Here is a 16352-nt window from a genome sequence, read left to right as displayed (position 1 = left end):
AACCTTTAATATGTTTCGTAAATGTTGCTCAGAGCAACAGCAAAATTGCCAGAGACTCTGATTGTTATTGTTGAATCGTTTTATTAAAAAAAGAAAAAAAAGAAAAAAAAAGAAAAAATGAAGATCGGCGTGTGAGAACTACTTAATCGTATTTTTAAATACGATCTCTCTCATTCCGAACATGTTTTTACACGTTAATACTGATTATTGCTTTTTTTTCCGGTAACTCGTATGACAGATATAAGTAATCTTATAAAGCGGTATGCCAATTATTTTACTTCCCTGTGTTTTCCTCTCGAAATTCGTGCGCGGGATATCGGGCCACCGCTCGTATCTGTCAAATAAAGTTACCAAATAGCAGGATTAAACATATACATATTGTGAAATCACTTGACAATTATCTTCTTCATAAAGCGGGAAGCGCAGAATCTGGCAACATTGCGAGAGATAACAGCAACACAATATATCCATTTTACACTTCTTTTTTTTTTTAATTATGACGAATACATTGACCGAATATATATAATTGTCATACTTTTTCTATAAGACTTCTTTTCAAAAATAATCAATGGACATATTTGTTGCCATATCTCCGAACGCAATTCATATGAGTTATTAGTTTTTCCTTTTCTAGAATTAAGGACCTTCTGCCGGAATATCGAAATCGCCGCATCGAATTCCAGCGAGAAGCGTACAGTTTTATGACCAAATATATTCGCGTCTGCGCTTATTAAGCACAATTATCCTCGAAAGACGCAGGATATCTTTTTAAATATGTTCTGCATGACGAAGATTGTTAGCGTTATAGTAATCCGAGCGATTTGATATTAATTTCAAATAAATTTTCTTTTTTTTTGTTACAAATTTTACTAGAGTGATTTAATGATTCGTTGCGATTGTAAATTGCGACATAATATGAATTGTATTGTACTTTTGTATATGTTTTTACATCCTTCATATTTGTAGATAGACGTGTAAGATAAAATTGATTCGCAAAGATAACGATCGACTATAGGCACACTAAGTCGATCTCTCATCATTGTAGTACAAGTATTCAATTCTCTTAAAAGTGTTTGAATGGTTTTTCATATATATATTTACCATACATCATTTCTCATTTCATTATCATGCTATTACACAAAATATACGTGTTTCTTGGAAACACGCACGTGAATGTTTAAAAGACTCAAATTACACACCTTTTAAGAAAAATAGAAGAAAGGGACAAAATCTGGTCTTCTCTCACCCGGATCGAGTGTTCTTACAAATCAGATCTTAAAAGTGGAGTGTGGAGTGTGGAGATTATCATCATCCATTTGCAATGTACATTTCCTGTAAAATTGGTTAATCTAAAAGTCGAGTTGCGTTCTGTATTTTGTAGATTATGTACACACACATAGATATATATATATATACATGTACATGGGAGATAAAATACGTTAAGAGAATATATGAGATTGTATTGTATCGTGTTTCGATTAGCAAAATTGCGAAACACATTTTACGTTTTCACGAATTCATATATTATATATATATTTCTCAACATCCAACTTTTTTCCCTTGATTTTATCTCGAAACTGCGAACACAATATTGTGTCGCGATAATCGGATAAACAAAATTTTGAAACATTTGAACATTCATGCGAACAATTTGTATGAAGGATGGATGTGTATGTAATATTCTTTCCCCCGCCTCCCCTCCCCCTTCCGTTTATAATAACGCGTAACAATAACGACATTATTAGAATTTTTCTACTTGTACATAAGCAATGACGATACGTCAGACGGTATTTAAAAACGATGATCCGACGAGAGAAAGAGAGAGCGGAATTTAAAGCATGCACGAGGCGGTATATGAGAAAAAGAGAAGAAAAAAGAAAAAGAAAACAAACCTGTAAACATCTAATATTTCTAACAATCTTGTACACATGGAAGGATATGTAAATATATGGATAGATTAGTATAACGCGCGCGAGCATAAACATTTAATGTTTTTAACGATCTTGTACACACCTAAAATGTAAATACATCGAAAATTATCAGAAGCAAACTGTGATAACTTGTAATACTTTCTCCTTCTCTCGATTCACACTTCCTTCCTTTGAGATAGTCTTATTAGTTATCTTGTGAATTTTAAGGATAAATTGTCTCGTTACAATTAGTAATTATAGTATTATCTATTGCGTACACGTACATACACAAATACTTTCTCTCTTTATCTCGCTTTACGATAAAGCTCGGTATAATACGTGTAATAATTTTGTGACGCTCACTTTATCAGATAATTTTTATCAGACAAAGAAACGCAACGTTTATCTATATTTGCCAATGAATAATGTTTGATTCGCGCTGACCAGTAACTCGTTAGATATAATCATTGTTTATACATTATATGTCATATTGTACCGTTTCGTCATGCGGATTCTGACACGCAATGATGCGTTTTAAGAAAACACGTTAAAGTTCTCATTGCGAAAAAAATTAATTTTATTTTCTTCTTCACATGTGATTTTTCCGTTACATACGAAGAGAGAAAGAGAGAGAGAGAGAGAGAGAGAGAGAGAGAGAGAGAGAAATTGGGGAAATCCAACTTGATGTAAGATAATAAATGAATAATATTGTCACATATTATTATTGCTAAAAATGTGATGGGGAAGAAATGGAACAGATTCTTATTTATTTCCTCATGAAATTTGCGAATACGTCATCATTGATTATATGACATATTTTTCTCTACATATGTGATATATTTGTCAATCTTTAATCAATACTCTCAATTTGCCAGCAAGACGAGACCTGCGAAAACTATAATAAAGTAATTATCCGTTTTTCTTAAGATTTTTACTTGGTTTTATTACTTCACGTTAAGGACACAGAATGAAGGACCGTATAATTTCACAAATTTAATCATTTCGATGATACATTATAATTCGCGCTCGTCTGTCTGTCGAGAATTTCATTCAGCTAATTTTCGCAGGACGAAGATCAATCGAAAGCAGAAATCATTCATGGAAGCATTTACAAAAATGCTTCTTATCGTATTTTATACAATCGGATAAAGCCCCAATTATATTATTGATTAAATATTTTTTAACATAAAGAGATCTTCGTGATCTTTTAGTTTTTTGTACAATGTTAATATTTCTTTTATCGATATAAAAAATCGATATTTAAAAACTGCAAGAAGTCATCCGTCTCTATTGATCTCCGTGCATTTTAGTGTCTCCTAATTAAAGTAGAGAAATAGTTTTGTTTCGATTGTGCACGGGGTTGTACTTTACATAGGTATATTTAAAGAGTCCGAATCCGCGCGCGCGCGCGGCGACGTACGCCGTGTTTGCGCATTCGTTTTATAATCGTTATAATCACAAACGTCGAATATGTACAAGGATTCTGTACAGGGATTCTGCCATTCGCGTCGTCACGCATATATCACGTAGAAATTCGATTATTACACAATAGGTATCATTCTTTATGCTTACGAGATGCAAAAAAGTATTTGCCTGAAACCAAATTTGTCATGCCAAACAATAATAGTTATGACAGTGAAATTGACACCGATTTTGACAATTCAAAGCGCAAGACGTGCCATCCTCTTGCTTAACACGCTTGACAAATTATTCGATATAGCTCTTTCATCGCAATTAAAAATTATCAAACCAAGTCAAAACAATATTGATATACTCGTAAAAGATTATCTTTGACATTGACAACAATCTCATTAATTAAGTCCGTCAATGCAATATAATCAAGCTTCTAAAAAAAACAATTTTTTTCTCTTAAACGTCCTTTTTGTGTTGTTCGAGAAGGAATAGCAGGAAGGATACGATTCGTTTGAAGATATAGCGACTGCAAAAGTTTCAAGTGACGTCTTGACGAACGCCCGTGTCCGTTTTCACTGAAGGCGTAATGCAATTTCTCGCGGATAGACAAGATGAATCTTGCGATGCTTTACCTCGATGATGCCGGCCCGGCCGTTCGTTTTAGGCGCGTTATAATCCTACATTTACGTAGCTACAAAATCATATATGTCTAACATCACCGTTTTGCGAAGGCTCCTCTCGTTTACTTTAATGCGCATGCGAACCGCTCTATTAAAGGTCGTTCCAACGGTCGTTAACGCGTTCAGCTCGTTGTATGCACGCGACAAATAGTAGCGCGAAATTAATATACATCGCTGACTCTCGTTCATCATACGCACTCACTCGTACACGCACACACGCACACATTGATTTTTCACATTTTTCTATTGTAATTCCGTTATAGATTCGCATATGCGTATATGTACACAATTACCAGTCGCGTGGTCTTAAGGGGGTTCTAAGGCTGCTAAGAATCCCACTTTCGGGAACTTTTTGCGCTCCCCCTGCGCTAAGGAGAGATATACAGGAGATTAACAAAGTTTTCTCGATCGATTTTAACACTATTAAGGAGGCAAGAGACAAATTCTTCTCTTTGTTAAGGGATAGTCTTAGTAAATCACTTCGTATACAGTGGCCTTTTTATCGCCGGATCCAGTCACAATATACTTGTCATCTGCGGAAATGTCGCAACTCAGCACCGACGACGACTCCTTAGACTGCAAAATTTAACAAAATTCGCGCAAAATATAATTTTTTGTCTATATATACGTTAATATAAATGTTGTTCTATTAGATTTACAAATCTGACCATTGACAAAATATTTTGGAGGAAATCTATTTTAAGAATCTACTTGCTTTTAATTAAATCAATTTGTTTTAATTTTGACAAATAAAAAGAATGAATATTATATACTACGTATAATATAATATAATATAATATAAATGTAATGTTATTACGCATATAAATGTTTATTCTGTATCACGCAAATGCTTCCATGATATATTAAATTTTACGATGTAGCTCATGTTTAATATTAATCGAAAAAAATCGGAGAAAATCAAAATATAATCCAGAGAAAATGTATAAATTATCTGTTAACGATTAAAGTAAGCTCATGTTGAAATACTTACCTGAAAAATTGAAGCACCGTATGGCGTACGCCAAGCATTTAGCAAGTTGTCCTTGCCGGTGGAGACAAACCACTTTCCACAGGAGGCGAAACGTAACGAGAGCACGCAAGAGTCATGCAGATGCAACTGATATTTGTCGGACTTGGTGGCGTGGAGTACCTCCACGTTCGAGTTTTCCATCCCGACGGCCAACCACTCCCCGGTCGGACAATAACCGAGAGAGAATATCTGCGAGGTAAAATCGTGCTGCTGCAACTGTCTGCCTTCGCGAAGATCCCAGGAGCGCACGGTGTTGTCAAGGCCGCCGGTCCACAGTTTGGACCCATCGGCGGAGATGTCGATGCAGGACGCGCCGTCTGTATGGCCCTGGAATTGCCTGACCAACGTCTGATTTTGCAAGTCCCAAACGGCGATGTTGCCATCACTGCAGCAGCTGAAGCAGACCTTGGAGTCCGGTGAGATCGCTAGGGCGTAGCAGGCGGGCGCTGACGAAGTCAACTCGGCCTTGATTCTGGGCGTGGGACTCGCCAAGTCCCAGATGCTCAGTTGGCTAGCCTCTCCGCCGACTATCAGGGTTCTTCCGTCAGGCAAAAGTTTTACGGACCTGAGAGATAGAGTACATGTCTCACTAAATTTCCTCTCCCTTAATTTTATTAAAATTTAATTCTATTAAAATTACTACTAATATTAATAATGTTAAAGAATGTGTTATAAATTCTATAATCTCGGTAAATATAATAGTTTTAATTTAAAACTCGATAATAATGCGAGAGAAAATAGTTTCGTGCGCTCTCTTTGTCTTTAAAATCACTTTGATCATCGCCGATTACTCGAGAGAAATATAACTTGGTTCACGCTGCTTATTCCGCTTGATCATAAGTGTGACTCTTTGCGAGAAAGATCTCGACAGATATCAAAAGTAAGCAAAGACGATATTATTATAGCAAAGTATTCTCACCTAATGTAATTGTCACGCTGCAAACAGTCCAGCTGCGAAACTGGTTTCACGCTGGCACTGCCGACACTCTGGCCGATATCCCAAACCTTGACGCAACCCTTACCGCCGGTGTAAACGTACTTGGTTGGATTCGAGATGGTGACGGCGCAGACCACCTCGCCGTGAGTTAGAGTATTAATCTGACGCGCGTGACGCGGGATGCCCGGTCCGATTAGAGCATCCGAGGGAAATGGTACGGGCTGCAGCTGGCCCTCGCCATTCATGTGATAAGAGTATGCCCTGCAAAATATATAATGTAATGTTTAATTAGCGCTCTTATATCTTGTTGTACACTAAAGCGCCCAGGGACAAAGAAGGAAGGGGAGAGAAAAAAGGATCGAACAATAAGAGAGAAAGAGTTTCAAGCATGCGTTGTAAATTGCCAAATTACATACGGTTTGCCGCCCGCGATGTTGCTCAACCCGTTACTCGCAGATATCCTCATGTGACTGTCAAAACCGAGCTGCGGAAAAAGAAAGAATCGCTAAGTATCACGAAGCAAGAATCGTTAAGCAAAGATATATATATATATATATATATATATATATATATATATATATATATATATATATATTTGTGAGTTGGATCATTTAATGTCCTCCGCAATGATTTTACGTTAAATTACATGGATTTGCAATATTCATACGAGACAATAGGAGAAAAAAAACTTTTATATTATCAAAAAACACTTTCTAGAGTTAAATAAATTAACGATTATATAGGTTCATAGTACGTATATTCACACGCGCAATACGTTTGGTCGCGTATAAAATTATATTACGCTAATTAATAATGAAAGCGTGATAACGTAAAGAGTTACGGGGTCGTGAATCACCATAGAGGGCCTCGCGTATGGCAAGTTGCTGTATGGCGAGGGCGACTGCGGCGGCTCATTGCCGCGGGATGGCAAGCCCTGATAACCCTGCGGTGGCGTTTGCTGCGACGATGGCGGATGATAGACCCGCGATGCCAAGGGCCCAGGGATGCCGCCCATAGTTGGCGTACAACTGCGCGAGCCCCTCGCCGCCGCCACAGGTGTACCCGGCTTGTCGACCTGCCGAACGCATCATCGTGTTTTTGCACCCACTTTTGCAAACGCACACTACATCGCAATCGTACTAAGCTTTACCGCTCAAATCAATTCCTGATACGCCGACGTTGTCAGCCCGGTCGAACGCGCGATATCTTTTTTTTTTTTTTTTACTTATCTATTTCTCATTCGCACGCGCGACGGCAGAGAGCCGCTGCTTCAACGCGACCTATCGAATGAATGAATACGTTCCGTGTCTTGAATCGCAAAAATTTGCTCCATTCATTATCGCAGAAATGTCATTAAAATCGCCAGATGTCACAGACTTGTACGCGAGATTGCACAGAAATTGCGCTTGATTGAATTTTTTTTATAATTATTTTATATACAATTTTAAAACATATCTTTTATTTTTTGACGCTTAAAAGGGTACAATTAAAAAAAAAAAAAAAAACATCTGGCGATTATGCGCGAAAAAATTGATTTTTACATTCGTTTTGGATAAATTATTGCAAGATGGAATTCTCGATACATTAGGCGACAAAGTCACTGGGCCGGGTCGCAGCGTCGAATAAATTTACTCTCCGCGAGATCTTACATCTTTACTTTTCAGAGACGGTGTACTACGGGCGGATGAGCTGCCGCTGCGCGATGGCGGCCTATCCTTTACGGATGCCGATCCCGTGCCTGATGCTGGTCCACCAACGTGACCCGGTGCGCCCAGCTTCTCCAGAGTGCCGTTCTCGCGTGGATCCGAGTGCTCCCCGTTCGCGTGCGGAGATGACGCCTCCTTTCACGACACATGCAGATATTTTTTTTTTTTATTTTACTCTAAGAGTCTTGGGTGCAAAATGGTCAATGATAAAAATTGATTGAAATTATTTGTAGATAAGAAAAATACATAATTATATGCATAAAATATGTATTTGCGCAAAAATTAGATGCAAAAGTAATACTTTTTTAATGGCAGTCTCTTACCTCGTTCGCCACATCGACAACTAGATCCTGATCGCTCTTCTCAGCATCACTCTCCTGAAAAGTTGGAAAAGAAATGACACGTAAGACGATAATGATAACGGGACGCTTCACGTGAAAGTCGAGCTGGTGGCCGAGCAACTATTCGGTAGATCAACGAGCTTTTGACGCACTTCCGTTCGAGCAACTCGACCCATATTCGCGCGTGTCCTACTGACGGATGTATCCCTCAAAGATGCATTATTAATCACGATATCTTATGCACTCGCACAACTCTCCGATTGTGCTCTAACAGTAAGTTAGCGGCAAACGCCGTTAGAGAGACGATTAATGAGCTACGATATCGACGTGAGCTCATGAATATGTAATCCAATTCGCAGAGGTTTCTCAAGAGACTTATGAATATCGACTATATAAATAGACGCTTAAATAATTCAAGGTAAAAAAACTGTATTTCTAACTCGCTTCAAATATTGTCGGTAAATGTTATGACGCACTCAAAGTTTAATTCAACAGCATATGACGCGCGTAATTAAAAGTTGTCGTAAGTAGTAATTACTTAATCTACACGGTTAATAATTATTCGCCAAACAATTTGTGACTATCGTGTATAACGTACTTTATCTTATATCGTCAACAAGCCGCCGTTCATATCTCCACAATTTTCCGTTCACATAGATACCACGTAATACATATAAATGCACGTATATCGCGTACAGTTAATTTATGCGCGACATTTATCTAGTAGTACTACTTATCGGTTATCTTTCACCTATCGTACAAGAACAGGACCCCCGCTTCTATCGCTTTCTATCGCCCCGTTTTCTCAGGACATGGCGCATAACGAGTTCAAAGCAGGGCATGCGATAGTAGGATTGCCCGCCTAATAACGTAATATCGCAACGGCTCGCATGAATGCAATATGCAACGTACGTACGTACACCAAGGTGAACGTGAGATTGTGTGCGAATATGTCGTACACGCGGACGCATAAAACCACCTGTGCGCGTCGCGGCGTTTTAAATAATTCAGCGAGCGAGTATTTAAAAAAATTTTCTCTCCAGCTACCACCACGTGCCGTCTAATGCGATCCTACCCGACGTCCCAGCGTGTGCATAAATTACATTCGGCTGTGCTCCGCGAGAGAAAATTGTTCGCACGGGAAACCAGAATTGAGAGATCGTGGACTAATATAAACTGAGAATAATTAAAAGTGACGTTCGCAATACGAACACTTTTTCCTTAGATAAATTTTTGAGACAGCTGCAATTATTATTGAATTATAAATATTAAATTATAAATATATGTATTAGACATATTTCGTAGCGTGTTTATGTTATATATAATAATAACAACTAACAATAAGAAAAGTTACATCAAGAGTAATAAAAATAAGATATAAATATGCCTTTGTCTTATAAATTATGTCGAGTTGATCACTGAAAATATGTATTCAAAATAGAAATCTTGGTAAGAAACAAATTTCGATAATCGCGGAATCGATACTTTTGAGAGAGTGTCTATATTATCACAAAGAGAAAGAGAGAGAGAAGAGAGAGTGGCAGACAGCCGGATAATCGGAAAATTGTTTTTGTCCGAGATAGTCTCTCTCTCTCTCTCTCTCTCTCTCTCTCGGATGGGCTTCCGAGAAGAAATGATCATCAGCGCGTTAAATGGGCCGCGTGACATTAGTCTGGCTACTACGAAATCGTAGCAATTTGATTGCGCGATATATTCTTGGCAGCTCGAAAGGGATCCCGAACTGCTAGGAACACGCAATAAATTTCTATACGAATGATGAGCTTGGGTAAATAGAGAAGGCGGTAGTGTGGTGGTATTGATTTCAGTGGTATATTACTCGGAGTGGCGAGCGAGTAGAGGGAAAAGAGGAGATGCGAAGTGGCGTTAGAGGGTAGCGACGGAGGAGCACGGTCGTAAGAGGGACCGTGGGAGGAGGTGAGGTTGGAGGGTGACCAAGAGAGCGGGAGAGAAGACCGAAGGAAACCAAGACGAGGAAGAAGGAGAAGGAGAAGGTCGGCGGGCGGAGGCTGTCTTCCACCCCTTAACCCGCTCGTTCTAGCGTTAAATATGATACAAATGTTATCATCCCTTCTATTCCGTTCTCCTGGATCCCACCCGACGGCGGCGACGGCACACGAACCACGAGCGACCATCCTGACCCTCTCTCTCCCCGTCCCAGTCTCGTCCTTCGCTTCCGTGCCACTGCCACTGTCTCTCTCGCGCTGTTTCCTCCTCGTCGACCTCTTCCTTCGTTTAACCCGGGGATAGCGCGGGGATGACGGTATTAAGGGCAGCTCTATTATTCGACCACCCAACCACTCGACTCTTCGCCTCGAGAATCCTCGAATCCCTTCTTTTTTTTTTTTTGCTCCCTCATCCTTCTCCTTCTCCACCACCTCTGCTTGTTTCTTCCTTCGAATCTTCCCTCGCTTCGCGCGCCCTTCGTACTTTTCTGTTACGGTCCCTCTATATCTCGGCTTCTCTATTCTCCCTTTCCTTTTTCTCTCTCAGAATCCTGTACCCTCGTTCCGCGCCAGTTGTCTTCTATCGAGGTCCTCTGTAAACAAACACACGAGAACGAAAGAAGAATCGAAGGCCTTTGCGCTTGTCTCTTCATCTCGCCCCGACTACTTCTTCTTTTTCTTCTTACTCTTCCTAGTCTCGTCTCCCGCTGCACTGCTGACTTTCGCAAAGTTAAGCGAGTGGCTACGATGGGAAAAGCAGCGTGTCCATTCACGGACGGGAATGGAATTATCCGACCATGCACAGGAGCTCGGCTGTTGCGTCGCATACAAAATCCGTCGCTCATTGCAGGAATATCATTTCCACATTGGCGTTTCATTCTTTCGCGAGCCGCAAACTTTCATAAAATTCTCGTGCAAATTCAACCATTTTTTTACATTTTACACTTTATAAAGTCTTTAATATGCTACCTAATAGCGCGCTGCATAACATGCGACGATATAACAATCATGTAAACGTATTTCTTGATGACACATAACTTGTAAATTGATTTTCCCGGGAAGTATCATATTAGAAAAATATTGATATTTTCTATGACAATTCTTTTAATTAAAAATTGTATGGCGTGTCCCACGAATCTTTCGATATCAATCTCGATGGTACAAAATAGGTATGATAGAGTACTCTATATATTCGGTCTAAGGCGACGACGCGACGGTAAGCATTGTCCCATAACTTTTACGGGGGCGACCGCTTTTATGTTTCGATGCGAGGATACAGCGGAAATGTATTAAAGCGATTATGTCGCACGCACGGAGGATATACAGAGAGAGAGAGAGAGAGAGAGAGAGACGAGAGACGATGCACGGAGCATAAACTCGCTCGCCGACAGCGAAAATCGTCCGTCGCCGAGAAGGCAGTAGGCGGTAGGTCAAAGATTATAATGAAAAAAAAAAAAAAAATAAATAAATAAATAGATAAAATAAAATATAAAACAGTAATACACGTTTCTTTCTACTCCAAAAGCATTTAAGTTTTATACATTCTGCGAGAATATTAAAATTACGAAATATCCTTTTATATTCGAAATTATTGAAATGTGAAAATCATTGTAAGATAATGTTACAATAAGTCTAAAGAAGATACAACACAATTATCACGATTATCGATAATGATGATGCTGATGATTATTCAATTCAGTGAATTGACTTTGGTCTGGCTCTAAACTAACGCTGGACTTTGGCAAGTACGTCCCTTCTTAGTGTAATAGTAATCTCGGTTTCGGACTTTAGAACTCAGAATCCATTTCGTAGACAGTCCCGTTCAGAAGCCACGCTTTACCGAATACGATCTACTTAATGCGCTCTTAATGCGGGACTTGTACGCGACTCGAAAATATTGAACGCGTTTCGAGAAGGCTGCGACTTGAAGATGATATTTCTCTTGTTTTCGCTCTCATATTTTTTTTCTCTTCGCGCGGCAACGAGCGGCGAGAACGTATTAAAGCGTTTTTCCAGCATGGAAAGGCGCGAGTGGGTGAAAGGGTCACCAGAAGAAAGAAAAAGAGAAGAAATGAATGAAAGAGAGACGAGAGCACAGACGAGAGCAAAGAAACGGAAGAAAAGGGTAGCACCGTTGACGGAGAACCAGGATGGGGAGGGGGGGGGAGGGAGGAGGAGAGGGGAGTTTAGCTCCGGGAAAAATGGTCGTAGGGCGAAGGAGAAAATAAAGGGGAAACGGTTCGTATGAAAATGTAATTAGGGGAAGCGTGGAAAAGCTCAGCTCATTGCGGCCTCTACCTTTTTATTCCGCCACCTTTTCTCGCTTCCTCTGGCTTCTCCTTCTCTTTCCCTCTTCCTCTTGCATTTCCGCCTCTCGCATTATCTCCGATCTTCCTCTTACTTATTCTCACCTCCGCGGGATTCGCACTCTTTGCTACCAATTATAATTCATTAATCGCGGCATGCGCGCCAATGATGACATTTATCGACTCGAAGAAATTTTACAATATTACTATCGTGACCATGTTTATCTCCCTCCATCATATTTATATCTCTCTCCTCGCATTGATTTTTGTTGTTGAATATCTCTTAAATTTCTTACGAGTTTTCAGTAATTACCAATAGAACAGCGTTGAGCGGATAAGTAGTACAAATCAATTACAATCAGACGTACATATCTTTTTAAATAATAGAAAAATCAAGTATTACATTATACGTCACATATTCTTAAATTTTTCCACATTTCCTATAATTTTGTCTCTTTAAGATGGAATGTATCATAAAATAAAATATTAAAATAATATTATACGCTCGTATATACTTGCATTTAAATAAAATATTACACTAAAATACTTACATCACGTAGCAAAAGGTACTATAAAAAAATATGAATTTTCTGTTGAATACTTTCAAGTGCTTTTATGTCTATAAAATAAAAAGTATATGACTTGTATCGCTGTTCTCAGACGTAATTAGAGAATTTCAAGACATCTATCCTCGCATCGCGACATTTTACCTCTCACAAAGATCGTTCGATAGTAATGTTTACCGTCTCTCGTTCATTTTGCGGTCAGCTTGCATACGCATTCGCCCTTTCTGTTTCTCGCTTCTCCAGTGAGGTTCCTCTCTCTCTCTCTCTCTTCTCTTTTTTTTTAGACCGCAGTTTGCGCCTTTCCATCGACGATCCTTTATAGCCCGTAAATGTTTTTCGGCATCGCCGCTGTGTGCGAAAATTAAATTCGAAAGTGACCAATAGCCTCACGTCGCGAGAATAAAGGGTGGTGGAGGAAGCGAGAAGGGGGAGAGGTAGCAAAAAGAGGAATAAAAGGCGGAACAGGCAAAAGAAAAAAAAAAGGGGGAAAAAGGAACAGAGAAACGAAGTTCGAAAGAGGGTAAAAAGGGAAGGGGAACCTTCTGCTCGGCGAGAGGATTTCAACAGGCTCGTGCATGTCGTTTTTCCACGGTGTAGAAATTTACGGGCTCCTTAAGCTCCTTCCGCGCCGAAAGCACATTTGCTTCTGACATCCACAGCAGACACCCCTCTCCCCCTCCCCCCCGTCGTCTAACACCGCGTTTCGCGCGCATGTATGGGGCGTTGGCGTTTTACTAAAAGCGCCGTGTCTTGCGACGAGAGTCGTTTTCTCGACACAACGCGTACTCGGCGACAGATATTGCGCCGTGTTATCTCTAGCAATTTTGTTTTAACTTTATTATTTCAATAGTTAAGATTCTTTTCTCTTTCAATTACTTGTACTAACGTGTCTTGGTATAAGAAACTACGTACTATAATTTTAATACAATGAGATTTTAAATATCCTGTAACATTTTTTGCGATTCGCTTTTTACTCATATAGAGATACAGGATAATTTTGCATATCCAAGACACAGTGATATGATTTGTCTGATAATTATTTCATTCGCGACGCGTGAGTGAGCCGTCCGTGTCATTCGATAAAAGCGAATTACAGTCAGTTGGTATAACAAAACGCGACGGAATCGTTGAAGCGGTCGTGGCTACCAACAAGGAATATTCGTGCCTCCGTTGTGCGGCGAGCCGAGTAGTCGTAAATCCACTTGTTGTTATGCCAAGCAGCACCGAGCGCGCGATATTAAACTTCCTATTAAACGTTCAATCAGCGCGTCCTTATTGCCCGCCTCGCTTTGAACAGTATTCATAATTACCTCCGGCGAGCGAGGGACGACAGGAGATGGAGGCAGAGGAGAAGGAGGTAAAGAAGAGTACCAATGGTAACCTCGATCCTCGTCAAACGATCGTACTACAAAGAATCACAACGATGACAATATTGTCCCCTTTTCGTTCCTTTAGCGAGTTCTCACTCGGTAAAGGGTCCCCCGGACTCAGGGTGGTCCGAGTCTGTTCTGGTTGTTATAAAGAGCGAAAGAAAACATTCTCGAAAGGTGCGAAACGGGTGCGCATACACATACACAAAGTATCGCGAGAAGAGGAAGCCACGGAGCGACGAGGCGAGATAGCAAGTCGGAAAAAGGGATGCGCGCTCGCTCTCTCGATGCGTTGGGAGATTGAGGAGAAAGAGGAGGAGGAGAAGAAGAAGGAGGTGGGCCGTCAGGAGGCGTTAGCTCGGGATACGCGAACTCGTCATACAATAAATACGATATTTGCACTCCCGCTCTACTCTATCCCACCCCAGCGGCCCAACTCCATCCATCTATCCATCTATCCATCCATCCATCCATCCATCCAGCTATCCATCCCATGATGCAAAAGGGTGACGAGGAAGAGTGAGAAAAGCGGTGGTTTCACTGTCTCTTTCTCTCTCTCCCGATGCATAGCCAGGTTTCGGTTCCGCCATAGGGCACGGACGGCGAAAAGGGGAATGGGAAAAGGGACGAGGGTGAGCAGGTCGCGAAAAGAGGGGAAGAGAAGGTGCTCGGATGGGTGGTGAAAACGTTGGTCGGTCGCGGCGAAGGGACCCAAAGCTCTGGCGCGAAACGAAATAGCGTGGCGTAGTGTGTTGCGTAGTGTGGTGTGGTGTGGTGTGGTGTGGTGTAGTGTGGCGTGGTGTGTTGCTGCTGCTGCTGCTGCTGCTGCTGCTGCCGGTGGGCGGACGGAGGTTAGCGATGGTATAGATTTTTATGTCTGCGAGAAATACAAAATGATAGATATAAACCTCCTCGCCACGTCGCTGGTGCTCCCCTCCTCTCTTTCTCTCTTCCTTTCTCGTTCCATCTATCTGTCTCCTCTCTCTCTTTCTCGCTCCCTCGCTCCCTCGCTCTACATATACATATATGCATGTCTCTCTCTCTCTCTCTCTCTCTCTCTCTCTCTCTCTCTCTCATTCACTCAGCCTTCGCCCGTTCTCCACACACTTGCCAAAGGATGGTACACGGAGTAGTAACACTCGTGTACACAACCGCGCGCGACCATACGCGTCCGTGCGCGAGATACACACGCGTACATACGCGTTTCACACAAACGACGGGAGCCGACCGTACAACCTCACCTCGCTTACAGAGGAGAAAGAGGAGAAGGATGAGGGATGGTGGATGGGGGTCTCTTTCCGCCCGCCGCTCACGTTTTCCCACACCCCCCCGCGGTCACCCCTGGCCCCCGAGAGCAGCCGCGAACCTAACCTAGCTCTCCGCCGTTTCCCCTCCCCCTCTTTACCTCTACGTACCCCCCTTCGGCTGTACATCGAGCCATCCCCCTCGCGTCCCGCGATTCCCTGCGGAAGCTCAGAGCGAATGTTTTGTCATCATACCACCCCGCAGGCCCCCCTCCCCCCCTCCTCCAACTCCCCGAGCAGCCACCCCGGTCTCCTAGCATCCTCTTCCCGTACACCCCCGTCTCTTTTCACCCCCGTCGCGCCGTTACCCCGCTGCCCCAAGGCGCCGCGGCAGATACACTCGCAACCACGTATACACCTCGAATTTCCGCTTTAGGTATCTCAAGTGCTCCTTGTGCACGTGTACGTATACATTTCGTCGAGGGGGCCCTCATTTCGACGCCTGTGCGTACGCGAATACGTGTGCGTATGACGATGCAGGAAGGTGCCAAAGCGCAGCGTTGCAAGCGCTAAAGTGCATACTTGCAAGCGCGTGTCGATTCGCAGGCATTTCTTTGATTCAAGGTTGGTGTTTTTTTTACTAATGTTGCGCGTACGCAATTCACATTGTGTCAAAATACGCGTTCATAATTTTCAACTAAGAATTGAAAATGTAATTACAATTTACTCATTTTTTGCTCATTTCGCAATGAGCGCGAGGTCATTAATTTTAAAAAGTCGTATATAAGTCATTTTGATCCTATTAATATTTTAACGATAAAATATCCTAAAGCGTTTAAAAATCGATAGAAAAATATTAAAAATTAATTTTTTAACTTTTTTTTT

The 16352-nt window shown here is 41.2% G+C and overlaps 1 protein-coding gene across 4 annotated transcripts in view; it reads right to left on the bottom strand.

Moving 5' to 3' along the window:
- Positions 1-2613: 2613 nt before the first annotated feature.
- Positions 2614-16352, bottom strand: part of LOC126854015 (protein groucho) — a 58202-nt gene continuing 44463 nt past the window's right edge. For 3 of the 4 annotated variants that reach the window (XM_050600379.1, XM_050600470.1, XM_050600612.1), the window contains 7 exons: positions 8000-8053; positions 7620-7811; positions 6827-7045; positions 6387-6454; positions 5953-6231; positions 4995-5598; positions 2614-4579 (listed from right to left, as the gene is read on the bottom strand). In XM_050600379.1, coding sequence (XP_050456336.1) covers positions 4472-4579; positions 4995-5598; positions 5953-6231; positions 6387-6454; positions 6827-7045; positions 7620-7811; positions 8000-8053 — 1524 coding nt within the window. In that variant the 3' untranslated portion in view covers positions 2614-4471. The remainder of the gene's footprint in view (positions 4580-4994; positions 5599-5952; positions 6232-6386; positions 6455-6826; positions 7046-7619; positions 7812-7999; positions 8054-16352) is intronic. The other variant, XM_050600526.1, reaches the window with a different exon arrangement.

Source organism: Cataglyphis hispanica, chromosome 1 (genome assembly GCF_021464435.1).
Source record: "Cataglyphis hispanica isolate Lineage 1 chromosome 1, ULB_Chis1_1.0, whole genome shotgun sequence".
Classification (NCBI taxonomy): Eukaryota; Metazoa; Arthropoda; class Insecta; order Hymenoptera; family Formicidae; genus Cataglyphis; species Cataglyphis hispanica.
The sequence above is the reverse complement of the archived record's forward strand: the minus strand, read 5'-3'. Positions and strand labels throughout refer to the sequence as shown.